Source organism: Capsicum annuum, chromosome 9 (assembly GCF_002878395.1).
Source record: "Capsicum annuum cultivar UCD-10X-F1 chromosome 9, UCD10Xv1.1, whole genome shotgun sequence".
Classification (NCBI taxonomy): Eukaryota; Viridiplantae; Streptophyta; class Magnoliopsida; order Solanales; family Solanaceae; genus Capsicum; species Capsicum annuum.
In genome coordinates this window covers 193,027,533-193,047,422 of record NC_061119.1, presented here as the reverse complement: position 1 = coordinate 193,047,422, position 19,890 = coordinate 193,027,533, and the positions used below count along the sequence as shown (strand labels likewise).

The 19,890-nt window shown below is 39.0% G+C and overlaps 1 protein-coding gene across 1 annotated transcript; it reads right to left on the bottom strand.

Annotated features, from left to right (window-relative positions):
• Positions 1–646: 646 nt before the first annotated feature.
• LOC107855661 (citrate synthase, glyoxysomal) lies at positions 647–19,384 on the bottom strand. Its single transcript, XM_016700679.2, has 13 exons — positions 18,843–19,384; positions 16,131–16,311; positions 6,289–6,374; positions 5,315–5,419; positions 4,111–4,173; positions 3,842–3,951; positions 3,471–3,590; positions 3,324–3,399; positions 3,109–3,182; positions 2,896–3,016; positions 1,670–1,767; positions 1,427–1,550; positions 647–942 (listed from the first exon to the last, which is right to left on the bottom strand). The coding sequence occupies exons 1-13, from the start codon at positions 19,089–19,091 to the stop codon at positions 811–813; spliced, it is 1,539 nt and encodes a 512-aa protein (XP_016556165.1). The 5' UTR covers positions 19,092–19,384; the 3' UTR covers positions 647–810.
• Positions 19,385–19,890: the final 506 nt, after the last annotated feature.

Here is a 19,890-nt window from a genome sequence, read left to right as displayed (position 1 = left end):
ATTCTATAAATCATCTCTGTCTTTCAGACAACCAACACTGCTACATAGAAGCTAACCAAATCGCAGATGCATTGACCAAATGAATTATGGAAGATCAAGAAAAACATCATGACTCAGCTTATCCCACCCCGTAAAGCTAGAATCATGGAAACGTGGCTGATTTTAAAATAGGGTGGGACAAGCTAAGTCTTGATGTTCTCTAAATCCTAAATTACATAAGACATCTTTTGGAGTTAAAACTAGGTGATTTAGGAGGAATTGACTCGCACATCTTTTTTTGCTGCAATTCCTCAAGACTTTTTGATGTGCTTCGATGAATTAAGGATTCTGATATAAGGGAGCAAAAGGATTTTGGGAGGCACCTAAAACGCATTAGACTTGGCAACAATTTCATGCGGAATGAATGAACTACTGATGAGTTATGCAAAAAGTGAGCAAAGTATGAAACATACAAGAGGTAGTGTAAAGGCGTCTTTGAGTTGGGGCTCCTTTTGCGCAACAAGGCTAAGACACTTAGGTTTAGGTAATTGCTCTTTTTTCCTGGTAACCAAACAGGCTGTAGGGTTCAATATCTTGACCCAATACCGTGTTAAATGAATTGGCCTTACAAACATTTGTATACTAAAAGAAGAACATAACTTCCTTATGAAAACTAAAAGCTTCTCAACTTATTTTAGAACGGACATATAAAAATCATCCGAATACATCTGCTGTGTGTGAGAATCTAACCATGTCAAGACAACTTCACTCCTTGTGAAGAAAAAATATATCACTTATTATTCTTAAATATAAGTGAACCTTGAAGAAGCCTTAGGCCCCTGAACCAGCCAACCGTCGCTTGGTGGCATTGGAGACAGACACTTGACCGAGCTTGTCTGCTTCGGCATATGGTGATCGCTCTTTGATAGGCATATAGTGACGCATCCATACACCAGTATACACCTGAAAGGAGGAAGAAGTTGTAAGACATGGACTTCCTCGGGCATAAGAAGTCAGCAGGGAACCATGAATTAATTAATTATAAGCAAAGTCCAGCAAAGTAACCATAGCTCGTTGAGTTCCTAAACAAACCTTCCACCTAAAACTCATTAGGGTCTAAAGGAGCACCTTAATATCTTCTGTATCTTTTCAGATGACGACATAGTCGAGAACAAAGAGCAAAAACCCAAAGACCCAAAGATTTTGAATTGGCCCAGGCAAGCTACATTGCTTAGACTCTTCAATAATTCTGACGGGTGCATGTCGGATCCTCCAAATACTACAATTTTGGAGGATCTGACACGGATGCACTATCATTATTGGTAAGTGCGAGCAATATAGCAAGCAAGTACAAAGCAGTTACCATAAAATGTAATTGCTAATGACAAAGTCAGATTTGTACAAAATCTAGTTACACCAAGGTTGAAAACTAGATCAGTGATTTTACCTGTGCGGGTCTCATTATCTTGGTATCAGGATCATCGAGGGACTCTTTCCAATGAGACAAGTAACCAGCCATCCGAGGAATTGCAAACAAGACAGGAAAGAATTCTGTTGGAAATCCCATTGCCCTAAAATATATAAAAAAGTAAGAGCTATCATTCTTAGTAATGAAAAGATCTTTCTTCTTTTTTTAAAACAAAAAAAATGGTCACTTTAATGAAAAGATTCATCTTAGTTTTATGCTTACCTGTAAATTAAACCGGAGTAGAAATCAACATTTGGATACAGCTTCCTTTTTACAAAGTACTCATCTGAGAGTGCAGCCTTTTCCAGAGCAACAGCAACCTGAACATGGTATGAGAAAATGTTGGATCATTCAGCGAAAGCAGTCCACATCCCATCATTTCATACATGCGAAGATTTATAGTTGGACAGATTTAACCAGCCACCCAGATAAAATAAATTTGGGTGGTGGCATCAAATACTCTAAGACGGTGTAACCTAACACAACTCATCTTCTGGGAAGATATTTTTCTCAGTTTTGATAAATAATTTCATATTTCAGAGAAATGAGATTCTATCACCTCTTCCGCATAGTAACTAGTTCTTACAGGAACACACAATGCCAGTGCAGGATAGAGATGAGCTCAAATATCCGACATTAAATAATAAAGAAGACCCTCCAATTCTACAGTGGAGAACCCAAGGGAAATAATGTTTTCGGATTAAAGGTAGCATTGCCATGTCAAACAATAGAAATTTAGCTTACCTTAAACAATTTAATTTTTGTTAATTAGATTTATTACTTTTGTAATTTTGATATAGCTAAAATAACTCAAGTCCAGTTTATCAGCTTTTTGAGAAACTGAACTAAGACATCTGATGGTAAAACCTTATTGGAGACCAAGCCAAAACCAACTACTGAGTATGCAGTACACATATTATTCCTTTCTTTAAGCATAAATGCAACAAACTGAGAGAAGTTTGCTTTCTTAAACTTGCTTCTTCTGGCCATACAGTTGAAATAATTGCGCTTGTTTTCAAAAAAACCTATTCAATTTCGTCAAAAACCTTTCAGCCAAACACCATTAGAGAAAATTCAGTTTTTGCGTAACACTTCCTGAATTGCTTACAATTTTTCACTCAAAACTTTTCTCTAGTGGTATTTGATTGAAAAAGAAATTTGACTTTTTTCCTTTAGCGTTGCATAAACTGGAAAAGATTTTCCCAGAAAAAAATTTCAACTGTTTTTGAAACAAACTCCACCATATTAGTTTTAGCACCAACTTTAATGTTTTAGGTTCTTCTGAAATTCAAGAAAATATGAAGCCCATGAGGATAGCTTAAACATGGATGCTAAATATCCTATTACTTCTAGAATGCTGGGAAAAGTTATTTGAATGGAATGGGTCTTTTCGGAACACCGGCTGGACCAAACAAAATATAATCCTTTTAGCAGCAGCAACACCTTACCTCAATTAAAGGATCCCGGCCCACAATAGAAAATACTTCATCGGCTAGCTTCTTGATGACTTTTGCTCTGGGATCATAATTTTTGTAGACACGGTGCCCAAAACCAGACATCTTTCGTTTCCTGAAAGAATAGAGGTACAAGGAAACTCAAATGGTTAAAAATGAATTAGAAAATCCTTGACGTACAACAATAGTTATCAGAAAATTAAGCACCTATTCTTCACACCCTCAAGGAACTCTGGAATATTTTCAACACTTCCTATCTCACTGAGCATCTTCAGCACAGCCTGTAAGCCATGTAATAACATCACAGTCAAGCATAATATAGCGCCAAACAATGTTATCTGAGAGACATAAAGAGAGAGAGAGAATAAAAGATGAAGCTCCTCTGTAAATACTCATTACTTGCTATAACACAACATTTTTACCTCATTTGCACCCCCATGGAGAGGGCCATACAAAGCTCCCACCGCTCCTGCTAAAGCTGTGTATACATCAACTCCACTGCAGACAACCAATGGTGCATAAGCCAAGTAAATCTTGGAGCTACTATCTGTGCAGAAAAAGATGCCTACCTTGAAGCAAGATGACGTGCTGCAGCTGTAGAGCAATTCATCTCATGTTCTGCATGTAATATGAAAAGAATATCGAGCACACGAGCAAGTCGAGGATTGGGTTTGTAAGACCTATTGCCTCTGCAAGTTAAGTAAAAAAGCTTTTAATTTGCTGGTTATGAAGAATTTAAGCTGAATGTGATGCAAATGCAACAAAATTCAAAATAGTGCACACACAGATGGGTACATTTTTATGCTAAGCCACAAGATTTACAATGATGCCGTGGCTAATAAGAAGATCCTTACTTCTATCCAATTTAGGAATTCACTTAGAATACTGTTCCTAAGTGGGACATAAACAAAAAAAAGCCAAGTCGAGAAATAGTACATACAATGAATCTAGCATATACAAGAAGTTCTCCGCATACGAGAGATTGTTGGATGGAAGGACAGGTGGCCTTCCAGCCATTCTTAAGTAAGCAGCTGTAGCAATTGTAGGTGCCTGCAAATACAACAAATAAATGCCTATTACCATTGGGTACCGTTACACTCATTTTGATAACGATCACAAAGCCCATATTTCAAAATTCAGCATGATATCATAGTTCAAAACAAGAAGTTTAGGCAATAAAAAGAAAAGTTTGACGGAAAAGAATATAACCTTGCCAAGGATCCGAACTATTTGTTTATCTCTCACTTGTTTAGACTTGTATATATCCTGTCCCTGCATGAACAAAGATACAAATGATCAGAATCATGAAAAATAAAATGCTACAATCCAAAAGCTTGATGGTGAATAATCATTATAGTCGGTCAAACAAGGGGGGAACACTGAAGAAGAGCTATCATTGCTCTACTTCAGGAGGTGAATCAATATGTTCTCTCACGACCCTTAGTTGAGAATCTTGGCTACTTAATGACCCAAATACAGAGTTAAGAAGGGCCTTTAACAGTATTTCTTTGAGATGGGCTATTGAGCAGGGCACAAGGAGCAAAACGTTGTACCCCAAGAAAATCTTCTTTAACTTATACAGGAAGCTGACCAGTGATTCAAATGAGAAGAAGGGCCTGGAAAGATATTTAATTGTTCAACTTTGTGTATGAGATACTTGTCCTTCCTCGTAGAGATTGCCTTAAGATTTTGATTTGAACCAGTTGAGTTATCCACCTTGAGCAATGAGAGTACAAATAGTTTCTTTTCCACCTTTCAGAATGGAAGAAGAAAATAGAGTTGGGATGTATTTCCAGCTTCTAAGAACCATAAAGGTGAGCAACACTTACAGCTCTGAACAGAAACCCAACCTCTTGCCAACTACACAAGACCTTCAGGTAGGGACAACAGAGAGCAATTTAAACTACAGTTTGGAATTTGAACAGAAAAGGTTTAGTCAAATGACTGCACCCATACACCCCAAAAGAAGACTATGGACAAAAGACAAAACACACTTCTTCAGAAAATATATGAAACAAATTTGTTTTAAGTTTTCAAAGATTTCAAGGTGGCAGTGATATCATTTCATTAGAACCTTCATTCAACTTTCAGTAGCATAATAAGAAGCTAACTTCCAAGTTATTATTCACATTGTTTTCAGATCTCAGAGAGAAACCTAGACAAATCTTTCAAACAGAATCATCATTGGAAACCTACCTACACTGAACTCTCTAAATATTGAGAAGCTAGTAGTCTTATCGGCAGTAAGACAATAATCATAAAGCAGTATCCCTTAATTGGAAAAAAGAAGCTAAGTTTATTTCAGGGAATCAAAATGAGATAAGGGGGCATCTGACACAATGATGTATAGGAAAAACATAGAAACTTTGACAACAGAAGATGTATCGCTCAAACACTTCCTCATGTTGCTTACTCTCAGAGCTGGATTGGCATCAGGATGAAAGACGGAAAGAGCACTCATTGCACTGACAAGAACCCCCATTGGATGAGCATCATGGGGCATTGACTGTATGATGTCCTGCAACACAAAATTTCAATTGTTTCAGAAATTCCGGAACTACAACAAAGCAGGAAGTGAACACTCAACCCCATAAACTTCAAAAAAGAGATTGCAAAATTGTTTAAACGACAGCGTACAGCCGTAAATGACCACAATTGAACACTGGCATCGCTATATACAAAGAAGCATCAAGCGTGGTAACACAAATAGTGATGATGTGATAATTTAGGAGGAGGAGCTCTTCCTCCCCCTGCACTTTCATTATCCTTCTACTAGTGAAGTGCGTTAGAACTTAAAAGCTAAGAGGATTAGTGCAGTTACTTGGAAGAATTTGCTTGGATAATAGTATAAAGTGTTCTTAGTAGTTATGCCAAAATTACGGACTTTTTTAATTAGGATACTTTCCTTATATTATGTAGGTTAAAGTTTATTACAGCAGCCGATACTCCTATCTGAGGATCTTGATACTCCTATCTGAGGATCTTTCTTGTATCTTCTTTCTCTTCTCTCTTTTTTATATGGCATCAGAATCTCCTCCCTCTTGGTAAGATCGCAATAGTTACTACCTACAGGGAAAAGGCTTCCTTCTTCTCATTAGCGTACTGTTCTTGTTTTCTCCGAGACTAACTGGCCAATGTGGTAAGCAACCAAACACAAATGAAATGTCCATGGTGTTTCAGAGGCTTCATATTCCGAGACCATGAACTTCTTGAGAGAGGAAAAACACATGCAGACAATGTCAAATAAGTATAGAGGCACCATAGGTCCGTCATTTAAGAAAAATTCAAAGCTTTTTCTCTTTCCTAAATCATGGGAAGCATTTGCGAGTGAAAAAACTGAATAAAAGCTAACTGAAACTTTCTTAGAAAACTAAAATATGAGCTCACCAAGAGTCCTTGTGGCACTGCTGAATGTTGTGCAACCGTGAACTTCCAGTCTGCCAGCTGGTTCTCAGACGGTAAATTGCCATACACTGAAATTTCAATAAACACAAATGAGAAGATACACCAGCAAAGAAGTTAGACGTATGGAGCAACATATTTTCCATTTCATTATTTGTTTTTGGCTAGAGGGAGGGATTGTTTTTCTGGGCATTAATAAAATTTAACTTTATTATGGTGAATCAAAATTACCCCAACAAAAAGAAAATAGAAGAAATCTGCAGTTTTTCCGCGACATGGATTGATGAAAGCAGTTCATCATGAATGAAAGAGAAAAGCCCCTGCGGGGGGATAAGTTGATAAGTAGGACTGATGTGTGTTTATTTCTAATTTAAAGGCTACATAAAGAAGAGTCTTGAGGTATGAACTAGTAGTAGAATATTGCGTCCAATAGTGTTTAGCCATGACATAAACAGTATAACTAAGTAAGAAATGCAAAACAGGCTTTTTGGTTCATAACCAAAATGTTTCATCTTGACCAGGCAGGGTTAGTATGTTCCCGCGGCACAACACCCTTGGTGGACCCATATTGAGAATACAATTAAGTAAATAAAAGAGTGCTTTCTCTAATAGCTTAAACTTTTAGATGACATGGTCACACACCTCAACATGGTATCAAGGTCAGGCTCATCCAATCATTGTTTACCTGATGTTGAACACCCATCTTAAATTGTTTAGCTCCATATATCCAGTCTTAGGCATGCGGGGGTGTTGAGTTCTATATCGGCTCACTAGGGATGGGAGGTCCCTTTATATGGTCTTGGGACAATCCTCACCTCATGAGCTAGATTTTGCGGTTGAGTTAGTGATACAACTGCTCCTTTACGGACCTACTCTAGAAGAAAATCCAGACAAGCAAGTAGAGATAAATCCAGGCAAGCAAGTGGAGATAATCTTAGTTTCAAATAGGATAAGATATATTAGTAGTTATCTATAGAAGTTATTAGCCGTTAACTACAGCAGTAACCATTTGTCCATGTGTTATCTTTATGTTTAGTATAAATATATGTATCTGCAGAATTCAATAACAGTGAAGCAATATTATTAATTTGTATCTGGAGATTTGTCCACTCCATACGGACATACTTATGGGTTAATGCAGTGTTTAAGATCCTTGCACTTTATTTAACCAGTAAATTTTCAATTCATTCTCTTCTTCATCTTAGTTTCTATCATTTTGGTATCAGAGCAGAAAGATCCAGAATGGTATCCACACGATCTTCAAACGAACCACCATCACAACCAGTCACAAACCAGCCAAATGAACCATCTAATAGTCAAATTGTCCAGCAGTTAACGTTAATAACATCACGTTTGGAAGCATTAGATGCATCAGTGAACGGAGTGAACGGACAAACCAGTGTTACTTAAACTCAAACTGATGTTAATCCTGTTATATCCACTAAGGAAAAGGGTCCAGAATATAATAGAGGTCCTCGTGACACCAGAAGGTCTTCTTGGGACGAGGATGTTGATGTTGATGTTGATGTGGATACGCCTTGGTGGTTAAAGAATCCATCTCATCGGCCAAACACAAAAATGGAATTTCCTCGATTTGAAGGAGGAGATCCCCGTGGCTGGATTTTGAAGGCTGAAAAATATTTGCGGTACTATCAAACACATGATGATCTAAAGGTAGATATTGTAGCCATGTATTTGGAGGGTGATGCGCTTGATCTTTTTGCGTGGATTAAAGAGTGAACGTACACTATTGTATTGGGAGGACCTTGTAAAAGTTTTACAAGAGAACTATGGTCCTGCAAAATTGCAGAATTTCAGAATCCAGATGAACATTTATGCAGCAACAATTGGGCATAGCACAAGAATATCGCCAGAAATTTGCTAAACAATCTGCCCGAGTCAAGAATTGGCCAGAACACTGTCTTTTGGGGTGTTTCTTACTGGACTTAAAAGAAGAACTCAAAGCAGATGTGAGAATTCACAAGCCTAGAATAGTGTATAAAGCCATGAGCCTTACATTGGAATTTGAGCAAAAAATGGGTTCCAATCGTGGGTATAAAGGTTCTCAATGGCAAAATACGATCCAACACAACCCAAGTTGGTTCTACAGGTGAAGCTACCCATCAATCAGTAGGCAACCAACTTGTGTCACGAACCAATCCAAATCCTGTACAAATGTTTTCTCGTCCTTCGAATCGTGCTTGGGATATAGAGAAACAGAATCGCATTGCCAAAGGATTCTGTTTAAGGACTCTGTTTTAGGTGTAATGAGAAATTTGCCCTAGGTCACCGTTGCAAGACAGCATCTCTCTCTTATGGAGACAAACGACAACATTGAAGGGAGTGAATTAGTGGAACAAATGCCAGATGACATTATTAATGGGGATTCAACTACAAATGATCTTGCTGAAATTTCATTCCATGCCTTTCTAGGGAATATAGGGAGGGCGGGACGGTAGGCTGAGGGTTGGGTCTTGGAATATAGGGACCCTTCAGGGTAAGTCCATAGAGCTCGTGAAGATTCTTAGGAAGAGGAGGATCAACATTGCGTGTGTCCAAGAGACCAAGTGGGTAGGGTTTAAGGCTAGGGATGTGGATGGTTACAAGCTGTGGTACTCTGGGAGCGACAGGCGTAGGAATGGAGTTGGCATCTTAGTAGATGAAGAGCTTAGAGGTCAGGTAGTGGAGGTGAAGAGGATCAACGATAGGTTGATGACTATTAAGTTGGTCATTCGGGGGTTTACCCTGAACGTGTGTAGTGCTTATGCGCCGCAAGTGGGATCGGAGGGGGAGGAGAAAACGCGGTTTTGGGAGGCTTTGGAGGAGGTGGTGAGAGGCGTGCCTAGTTCGGAGAAGATTGTTGTAGCAGGGGATTTCAACAGGCACATCGGGGCGCTACCGGGAGGCTTTGGGGATGTGCATGGTGGTTTTGGTTTTGAGGAGAGAAATGAAGAGGGGGCGACCCTATTGGAGTTTGCGAGGGCCTTTGGGCTGGTGGTGGTGAACTCGGGCTTCCCGAAGAAGGACGAGCACCTGATCACCTTTCGAAGCGGAGTAGCCAGGATTCAGATTGACTTTTTGTTGCTTAGGAAAGGGGATAGGGCGTTGTGTAAGGACTGTAAAGTCATCCCGAGTGAGAATCTTTCGACCCAGCATAGGCTCTTGGTTATGGATTTGGGTATAAAGAAGAATAGAAAGAGGAGGAGTAAGGAGGGTCGACCGAGAATTAAGTGGGGCGGCCTGACGCCAGTGAATGCGTGGGAGATAGGGGAGAGGTTGGCGGGAATGGGGGTGTGGGAGTGTAGGGGGGACATGGATAGTATGTGGGACAGGGCGGCAAGGTGCATCAGGGAGAATGCAAGTGAGGTGTTGGGTGTTTCTAGGGGCCGGGCCGGGCACCATCGGGGGGATTGGTGGTGAATGAAGAGGTGGAGAAGAAAGTGGGGACCAAGAAAGGGGCGTATGCTAAGTTGGTGGAAAGTAAGGACGAAGAGGAGAAGCGGGTGTACAGGAAGGAGTACAAGCTAGCGAGGAAGGAGGCGAAATCAGCAGTCACGGCTGCTAAGACGGCCGCTTTTGAGAGCTTGTGTGCAGGGTTACAGGGGAAAGGAGGGGAGAAAAAGTTGTTTAGACTTGCTAAGGCTAGGGAGAGGAAGGGTCGTGACCTCGATCAGGTGAGGTGCATTAAGGGGGAGGACGGTAGAGTGTTGGTGAAGGACGGCCACATCAAGAAGAGATGGCAGTCGTATTTTCATGGGCTCTTGAATGACGAAGGGGATAGAGCTATTGTGTTAGGGGAACTGGAGCACTCAGAGGAGTGTCGGGATTTTAGCTATTGTAGACGTTTTAAGGTAGAAGAGGTTAGACAGGCTGTCCGCAGGATGCGAAGGGGTAGGGCGACGGGGCCGGATGAGATACCGGTGGAGTTTTGGAAGTTCGTTGGAGAGGCTGGTGTAAGGTGGTTGACTGGATTGTTTAATGAAATTTTCAGGACGGCAAAGATGCCCGAGGCGTGGAGGTGGAGTACCATGATCCCTCTCTATAAGAATAAGGGGGACATTCAGAGTTGCGATAACTATAGGGGGATTAAGTTATTGAGTCACTCGATGAAGATCTGGGAGAGAGTGGTCGAGGTGAGGCTGAGACGGATAGTGTCTATTTCGGAGAACCAGTTCGGATTTATGCCCAGCCGCTCGACGACGGAGGCAATCCACCTGGTACGGAGGTTGGTGGAGCAGTATAGGGAGAGGAAGAAGGATCTGCACATGGTGTTTATCGATCTGGAGAAGGCTTACGATAAAGTCCCCAGGGAGGTGCTTTGGAGATGCTTGGAGGTGAGTGGGGTACCGCTGGCATATATCAGAGTAATTAAGGATATGTATGATGGAGCGAAAACCCAGGTGAGGACGGCGGGAGGAGACTCGGAGCATTTCACTGTCCTGACAGGATTGCATCAGGGATCTACTCTTAGTCCCTTTTTGTTTGCGTTGGTGATGGATGTGTTGACGCGGCGTATTCAAGGGGAGGTGCCGTGGTGTATGCTTTTTGCAGACGATGTAGTTCTGATAGATGAGACTCGAGGGGGTGTGAATGACAAATTAGAGGTGTGGAGGCGAACTCTTGAGTCTAAAGGGTTCAGGGTGAGCAGAAGCAAGACAGAGTATGTGGAATGCAAGTTTAATGACGTGAGGCGGGAGAATGAGGTAGTAGTGAAGCTGGAAGCTCAGGAGGTATGTAAGAGGGACAAGTTCAAGTATCTTGGGTCCGTGATCCAGAGTAACGGTGAGATTGACGAGGATGTCTCGCACCGTATTGGGACGGGATGGATGAAGTGGAAACTCGCGTCGGGGGTGCTGTGTGATAAGAAGGTGCCGCCCAAGCTTAAAGGCAAATTCTACAGGGTGGTAGTCCGTCCGGCCTTGTTGTATGGAGCGGAGTGTTGGCCAGTTAAGAACTCCCACATTCAAAAAATGAAGGTGGCAGAAATGCGGATGTTGCGCTGGATGTGTGGACTGACTAGAGGGGATAGAGTTCGGAATGAGACTATCCGGGAGAAGGTTGGTGTGACTTCAGTGGAGTGCAAGATGCGGGAAGCACAATTGAGATGGTTCGGACACGTGAAGAGGAGGGGCATGGATGCCCCGGTCCGTAGGTGTGAGAGGCTAGTGTTGGATGGTTTTAGGCGGGGGTAGGGGTAGGCTGAAGAAGTACTGGGGTGAGGTGGTTAGGCGGGACATGGAACAGTTACAGCTCACCGAGGACATGACCCTAGATAGGAAGGTCTGGAGGACGCGAATTACGGCAGAGGATTAGGGCCAGTTCGGGTCGCTAGTGTAGGGAATTACTTGGTGGGGGTTTTATTCTTGTCATGATTCCGTGTTCCGTGTTGTATTACGAATCTGTGTGCTTTCCCTTGCTTTCCTCTGCTTTATATTACTTATGGGTGCCGTATTTATGTTATGTAATCTGCTTCTGTGCTGCACTATGTGTTTGTGTGGTATCTCGTGCCTTGAGCCGGGGGTCTATCGGAAACAGCCTTTCTACTTCATCAGAGGTAGAGGTATGGACTGCGTACATCTTACCCCCCCAGACCCCACTAGGTGGGAATACACTGGGTTTGTTGTTGTTGTTGTTGTTGTTGTTGCCTTTCTAGGGAATACGAAAGGCACAACAATGAAACTTCAAGGGACTTTAAATGGACGCAAGGTCCTTCTTTTGGTTGATAGTGGATCATCCAACAATTTTATCTCTGAAAAAATTGTTGAAGAATTACAGTTGCTGGTTCAAGTTGTGCCTTATTTTGGAGTCCAAAATCGGCAATGGAGAAATCATACGTTGCAACCGTCTATGCCAAAATCTGGTTGTGAAATTCCCTGGATTAACTATTGACCAAAATTTCTATCTTTTCCCTGTTGGAGGGGCAGATTTGGTGTTGGAATTAAGTGGCTTGCATCTTTAAATACAGTCCAAGCTAACTGGAATGAGATGTTTTTAATTTTTAATTTAAATGGTAAGTGATATAAGCTTCAGGGGTTCCATACATATCAAATGAACCAGTTGCTTTCCAGTATTTCTCCAAAAGAGGATGATACCCCAGGTAAATCTCTACCCACTCTCTACCCACTGATATTCAAAATTTGCTTCACAAGTTTGAATCAATTTTTGAAGAACCCATTGCTCTACCACCTTTTCGCCATCACACCCATTATATCCCTTTGATTCCTAATTCAAAACCACCCAACATTCGTCCTTATCGCTATCCTTACTTTCAAAAATCAGAAATTGAAAAGCAAGTGTTTGAATTAATCCAGAAAGGTTTTATAAGGCCAAGTACCAATCCATTTGCTAGTCCTGTACTTCTCGTCAAGAAAAAGGACAATACATGGCGTATGTGTATTGATTATAGAGATTTCAACCAAATCACAGTTCCAGATAAGTACCCAATCCTTAATATTGATGAGCTTCTTGATGAATTGCACGGAGCAACTATTTTTTCAAAGATTGATTTGCGTTCCGGTTACTACCAGATACGTGTCAATCACTGGGTTCCGTATGCACTCTGGCCATTATGAATTCATTGTTATGCCCTTTGGTCTCACTAATGCCTCTTCTACATTCCAATGTGCTATGAATGATTTGTTCAGACCACATCTGCGCAAATTTATTCTCGTATTCTTTGATGACATCTTGGTATACAGACCTTTGAACAGCATATCAATCACTTGCAACTTGCTTTCCAACTTCTTAGAGACAATCATTTCTATGCCAAAACTTCTAAATGCTTATTTGGACAAATTCACATTTCTTTTTTGGGTCATGTGATTTCCGAAACTGGGGTTGGTGTAGATCAGGAAAAAATTCAAGCAGTCTTGGAGTGGCCAGCACCAAGTTATGTGAAGAAGTTACGTGGCTTTCTTGGGTTAACAGGTTATTATAGCAGATTTGTGAAGGGTTATGGAATGGTGGCTCCACCACTCATTGAACTTACCAAGAAAAATGCTTTTCAATGGTCACCCTCTGCTAAAAATGCTTTCAAACTTCTCAAGCAAGCTTTAACAACTATTTCGATACTACGACTTCCAAATTTCACTCAACCATTTGTAGTGGAATATGATGCTTCTTCAAAAGGAATGGGGGTTATTCTTCTTCACAATGACCATCCTATCGCATATATTAGTAAGGGACTTTCTTTTTCCAGTCGATTGAAGCCTACTTATGACCAGGAATTGCTTGCTTATGTTTTAGCTTTGCGGAAATGGAAACACTACCTTTTGGGCCATCATTTTTACGTCCAAACAGATCGTTACAGCCTCAAGTATCTCCTTTCTCAGCATATCACCACTAATGAGCAGCAAAGATTCTTGATGAAATTGCTTCCATTAAGCTTCACAATTATCTACAAAGCAGGGAAAGATAATTTGGGAGCTGATTCACTTTCAAGGAGGCCGTTGAATGCAGAATTTTTGGCTCTCGCTATTCCTGTACCATTGGATTTTTCCAATTGGCAAGATTCTCTCGAGGCAGATACATATACTCGTGAGATTATTCAAGGCATTAGCCAAGATCCTTCCTTACAACCAGATTTTCATTTGGTGGACCAGAACAAGGAAAGGTTGGTTATTCCAGATCATTCTTCTCTTCGACAAAAGCTTATCTCAGAGTCTCATGATACACCTTCTGCCGGACATGGAGGATATTTGAAAACCTTGAAGCGTCTTTCCTCCAACTTTTTCTGGCCAAGGATGAAGCGAGATGTTACACTCTTTGTTCAGACCTGTATGGTTTGTCAACAGGCCAAATACCAAGCTTTAGCCCCTGCTGGACTTTTGCAACCGCTGCCTATACCTAATAGAATATGGGACGATATATCACTTGATTTCATTGTAGGACTTCCCAAATCTGGTGGTTATGACACAATTTTAGTTGTCGTAGATCGTCTCAGCAAGTATTCTCATTTCATCCCACTTTCTCACCCATATACCGCTAAGACTGTTGCTAATGTTTTCTGCAAAGATATTGTGTGTCTCCACGGCATTCCTCGATCAATCTTATCTGATCAGGATGCTATCTTTCTCAGTGCTTTCTGGCAGGAGCTTTTTCGACTTAGCCAAACAAGGTTAAGAATGGGTACGTCTTACCAGCCACAATCTAATGGACAGACCGAAGGGGTGAATAGATGCTTGGAATCATATTTACGAAGCTTTGTTATGGAGCAGCCTCGTGCATGGAGTCAATACTTATCATGGGCAAAATTTTCTTTCAACACAGGTTACCATTCACGGGGACTACCCCATTCAAGATAGTTTATGGTAGAAATCCTCCTTCAATTTCCCCTTTTTGTTCATGGAGAAACTCGCATTGCTGAACTTGAAGAACAACTTTTGAATCGTGATGCCCATGTTGAAAGTTCTCAAGGATAATCTTTTGAAGGCTCAAACTCGAATGAAATAACAAGCTAATTCTCATCATCGAGATGTTGCCGTCTTTCTACGTGTTCAGCCTAACCAGCAACGTTCTTTGGCTCATCGCAGGCACGAAATATTGTCACCTCGATTTTTCGGACAATATAAAATTATACGCTGTGTTGGACCTATAGCGTATGAACTGGAGCTACCTGCTTCTTCCAAAGTCCATCCAATCTTCCATGTATCTTTGCTCCATCCAGCTCATGGCCAGCAAGCAGTTTTACCACCAGCGCCTCTTCCTCTTACTAAAGATTGGGAACTCGCCGTATCTCCCGCCAAGATACTTGCACATCAATGGGTTAAAGAAGTTGGTGCATATTCTTTGGAATTGCTAATTCAATGGGTTGACCGTCCCCTTGAAGAAGCTAGGTGGGAGAATTATGATCTCATTGCAGATCAGTTCCCTTCTTTTCGCCTTGAGGACAAGGCGACTTGTCAGGAGGGGTGCATTGATACGACTGCTCCTTTACGAACCTACTCTAGAAGAAAATCCAGACAAGCAAGTGGAGATAAATCCAGACAAGTGGAGATAATCTTAGTTAGTTTCAGATAGGATAAGATATATAAGTAGTTATCTATATAAGTTATTAGCAGTTAACTACAACAGTAACCATCTGTCCATGTGTTATCTTTATGTTTAGTATAAATATATGTATCTGCAGAATTCAATAACAGTGAAGCAATATTATTAATTTGTATCTGGAGATTTGTCCACTCCATACGGACACATACTTATTGGTTAATGCAGTGTTTAAGATCCTTGCACTTTATTTAACCAGTAAATTTTCAACTCATTCTCTTCTTCATCTTAGTTTCTATCAGTTAGGCCCAAGATCCATTTCTTTAACTGTCCACCAAAGACAACCAGCGGGCAAACTCCCTAAACTAAGGAGGTGTATCAGAACAACCTAGTAATTTCTCAGTTTATAGCCCTACAAAGGTTTTACAGCATTGCAGCTTCTTCCAACTTACTACAGTAGACTTCCACACCTATACATTTGTTTCTCTTTAACAGCAAGAAGCTCCTACGGTGATCTACTTCATGCTGATTCCTCACGTCTTATACATTTTTTAATGTGCAAATCTGGTCTTAGTTCTATTCTAATGCTACAGTGTCAAGGAAAAATCTGTTGTCGTCATTTGTCATTTCATATCAGAAAAAACATTCAGCGCTAATTTTTTTCCTTCATCACTAATACAATTTTTGGACCCTGATTAATCATTGTTTGTGATAAATACTTAAGCCACTTTTAAGACAAATTTCAAGAGATCGCGAACTCCACACAGAAATCACTCTCGAGTCTAGACACCATAAAGATGAATATACCAGCATCTATACAAAATTATCATGAGAACACTTACACAAAAGATATGCCACTTCCAAGAAGGAACTTTCATCAGCCAGCTCTTCAATAGGGTAACCTCGATATCTAAGGATCCCGGCATCACCATCTATATAACATATTGATGACCTAACAGGTGCCGTATTGAGATAGCCCGGATCATAAAGCTTGAGACCCTTATCATTCTGTCCTGTTGTTATCTGCAAAACGACATGCAACGACGATATCGAAAATTAATTAACATTTTCAGGAAAAGATATGAAGCACCATACACATGCAGCACATTAGCATAGATCATTAAACAACCACAAAAATTACATACACCGAGTATCTGTGCCCAGATATTTAAAGATTATACTTTTTTTTTTGGACAACTGTTGGGTTCGGGCCTGCTTGCACAACGAACTAGCATAAATCATTAAACAACCACAATAATTACATCCACTGAGAATCTGTGCCCTGATTTTTAAAGATTACTTTTTTTATAACCGTGATACTTGTCCTGATTTTTAAAGATTACTTTTTTTTATAACCGTGATATTTGTCACCTGCCAAGTGATGGGTACCAAGTGATGGGTACCAGATAATTTTGTCCACCAAAGCTAGGATAAATGGAATGAAATACCCTAGTGTTTTTGTCTTCGCTTGGATTTGAACCTGAGATCTTATGGTTCTCAACCACTTCACTCACCTCACTGACCCTAGGCCACACCCTTGGGTGCAATTTTTAAAGATCACTAGGACGCAGAACTCCGTTCTTTTGGTGCAATAGCTCACAATTGGTCTACTCCATGCCTGACTCGAGAACAATTACATACTATTTGCTTGTGCATATGCCTCTAGATAGAGGTAGATACAGCATAAAGCCATTGCCTCGCATTCTAACAGTATAAATGTGTCATTAAAAAAATCTAAAGACGTGTATGTGTATTAAATCACACATGCACCAGTTTAGAATTCTAGATCAATACACATTTAAGACTGCCAATGAAAAGCATATAAGCGAGTCCGAATTTACAAAAAAAAAAATATTACCAGAGCTAGAACAGTAGTACTCCCTCAGTTCACTTTAAGTCAGTTTCCTTCGCGAGAGTCAATTTGACTAAACTTCAATCTAAATTAAAATCGACTAATTCAATACTTTACATTTAAAATTTAGATCTTTGAAAAGTATACAAAAAATACTACAACTTACAATCTTAGAATATTACTAGAGCCAGCACGATCGTTCTCATACTAATGAGATAAATTTTGAAACTGAAACTGACGGAAAAAAAATTGAAACTGAGACAATCAAAAAATACATCTAAAAACATGGATCAAAGTTATTACATATACTCTCGACAGGTGAAACGTCACAAGTAAAAATCAATGGAGTACAGAAACCATTGTTATCATAAACAGAGATCAAAATTCACAACGGAAGATTCATAATTTGATGATTGCCTTTTTCAAGTCGGTAGCTTTAATAGTACTAGAGCTAGCACAGTAGTACTTCCTTTACTTTTACTTGTCACGTTTCTCTTCACAAAAGTCATTTTTTTAAGCTTCCGAACTAAAATGAATTAGATTAATTTAATTCTTCACATCTAAAACTTAGATCTTCGAAAACTATAAAAAGAAAAAACTATAAATTTCAATATTTCTTATATTATGAGATTAAAAAAAATACATCTTAAAATATTGATCAAGATTCATATCAGATTGACTCACGATAAGCCACACGTGACAACTAAAAATAAATGGAGGATAAAAATCGTCGTTATCGTAGACAGAGATCAAAATTGCATCCGAAGATTAGGAATTAGAGAGTCAATTTAACTGATCTTGAAAGCTAAATTAAATTAGATTAATTCAATACTTTACATTTGAAATTTAGATCTCCCAAAATTATATAAAAAAGAAATAACTATAAACTGCAGTATTTCTCATATAAATGAAATGAAACAAATTGACTCTCGATAAGCAAAACTTGACAAGAAAAAATCGTCGAGGATCAAAATTCAAGTGGAAAAATTACATCTTAGAGTCAAAAGTGATGATTTACCTTCTTCAAATACGTGTCTTTAATAGTACCTTCTTAACCGGATACTTCTTGCTAGAGCCAGCACAATGGTACTCGTTCAGTTCACTTTTATTTGTCACGAAAATCAATTTGACTAATCTTTAGGAGCTAAATTGAATTAGATTAATTCAACATCATTTAAAATTTAGATCTTCGAACAGTATATGATAAATTGCATTTTTTTCTCATATTAATGAGATAATAAAAAATACATCTTAAATTATTGATCAAAACTGACTCTCGATAAGTTAAACGTGACAAACAAAGATAAAATAGGATCGGAAGAATTGGAATTTGATGATTTACCTTCTTCAACTCAGTAGCTTTAATAGTACATTAGAGCTAGCACAGTAGTAGTTACCTTCAGTTTTATTTCTCACGTTTGCTTCACGAGAGTCAATTTGTCTAATATTCAATGCTAAATCAAAATAAATTAACTCGATACTTTATATTTAAAATCTAGATCTTTGAAAACTATACAAAAAAATGGATAATCTGCAATTTTTCTCATATTAATGACATAAAAAAAACAACAAAAATATTGATCAAAGTTGATACAAATTATTTGTCTCTCGATAAAAAAAACGTGACAAGTAAAAGTAAACCGAGATCAAAATTCAAGCGGAATAATAGTAACATAGGAAGATTTGGAATTTGATGATTTACCTTCTTCAAATCAGTGGCTTTAATAGTGCCTTCTTCGGAAACCTGAACCGGATACTTCTTACCTGTCCGTTCATCGAAGATCGTTAAAGCGCCTTTTACATTCGGCGGCGGCGGTACAACGGCGGAGACGACGGAAGTTTCTAGAAGTTTGGAATCGGAGATATTGAGGGAAGAAGTAGCTGCGAGATGAGCTGAAAGTACCGCTAATCTTCCTCGAGCAATTGTTGATGATGAATTTCCGTTTTCCATTTTTGTATATTTTTTCTAGAGAAATTTTTGTGTTTGATGATCCTGTGTTGGTTGTTTATATTATATTGCGTGTGTGAATTTATTGATCTTAGGTTATAATGGAAATAAAAGTGGGGAAATTGATGAGCAATTTGTGGTGAATTACTACTGGGAAAATGGTCCTATCTGTTTTGTTTGTAGTTTTTTTCCTTTTTATGTTTTTTACAACGTGTCATGGTAATTCATTATCCAAATATTTGGGTTTTTTTTACCTTAAGTTAGTTGAGTGAGTGATTTTACACGTAAAAGACATGAGATTAATTCTTCTTTGCCAGCAACTTTCTCAATTTATAACTTCTTGTATCGAGCATTTGTTAGTGTGGTTTAGTATGATTTTTAAGTTATTGCACGAAACGGATTTACTTGATGCACAGTTAAAAAATAAAAGTTTTTTTCTAAAATTTCCACAAAAAAAGGTATTTTTCCTCAATATTTGATGGTACATTATATTTGATTAAATTTAAATTCATACAATACTAAATCATTTTTAAAAGTAATGCTCCTGACAATTTTTTATTTTTTTTTCTAGATCTCAAACACAAAATCTCTAAGTAGCAACGAACAAATCTCAATTACCCTGTTACAACCCATATTGATTTTGGCAAAGGTATTCACTATTTTTTTTTTACATAAACTAATCGTGTAAGTCGAAACTTAGTTTAACGTTGGTTAACTGATTTGTGGCTTAAAATTAAATTATAATATTATAAAAAAAAATATTGAATACTATAAATAAATTTTTAAAAAATATTAATATTAA

Coding starts and splice junctions, on each gene's coding strand:
- LOC107855661 (XM_016700679.2), bottom strand. CDS start 19,091: ATGGAAAACGGAAATTCATCATCAACAATTGCTCGAGGAAGATTAGCG. Junction 3,952..4,110: donor TAGTTCGGATCCTTGGCAAG/GTTATATTCTTT, acceptor TTGTATTTGCAG/GCACCTACAATTGCTACAGC. Junction 3,591..3,841: donor TTGTATATGCTAGATTCATT/GTATGTACTATT, acceptor CTTAACTTGCAG/AGGCAATAGGTCTTACAAAC.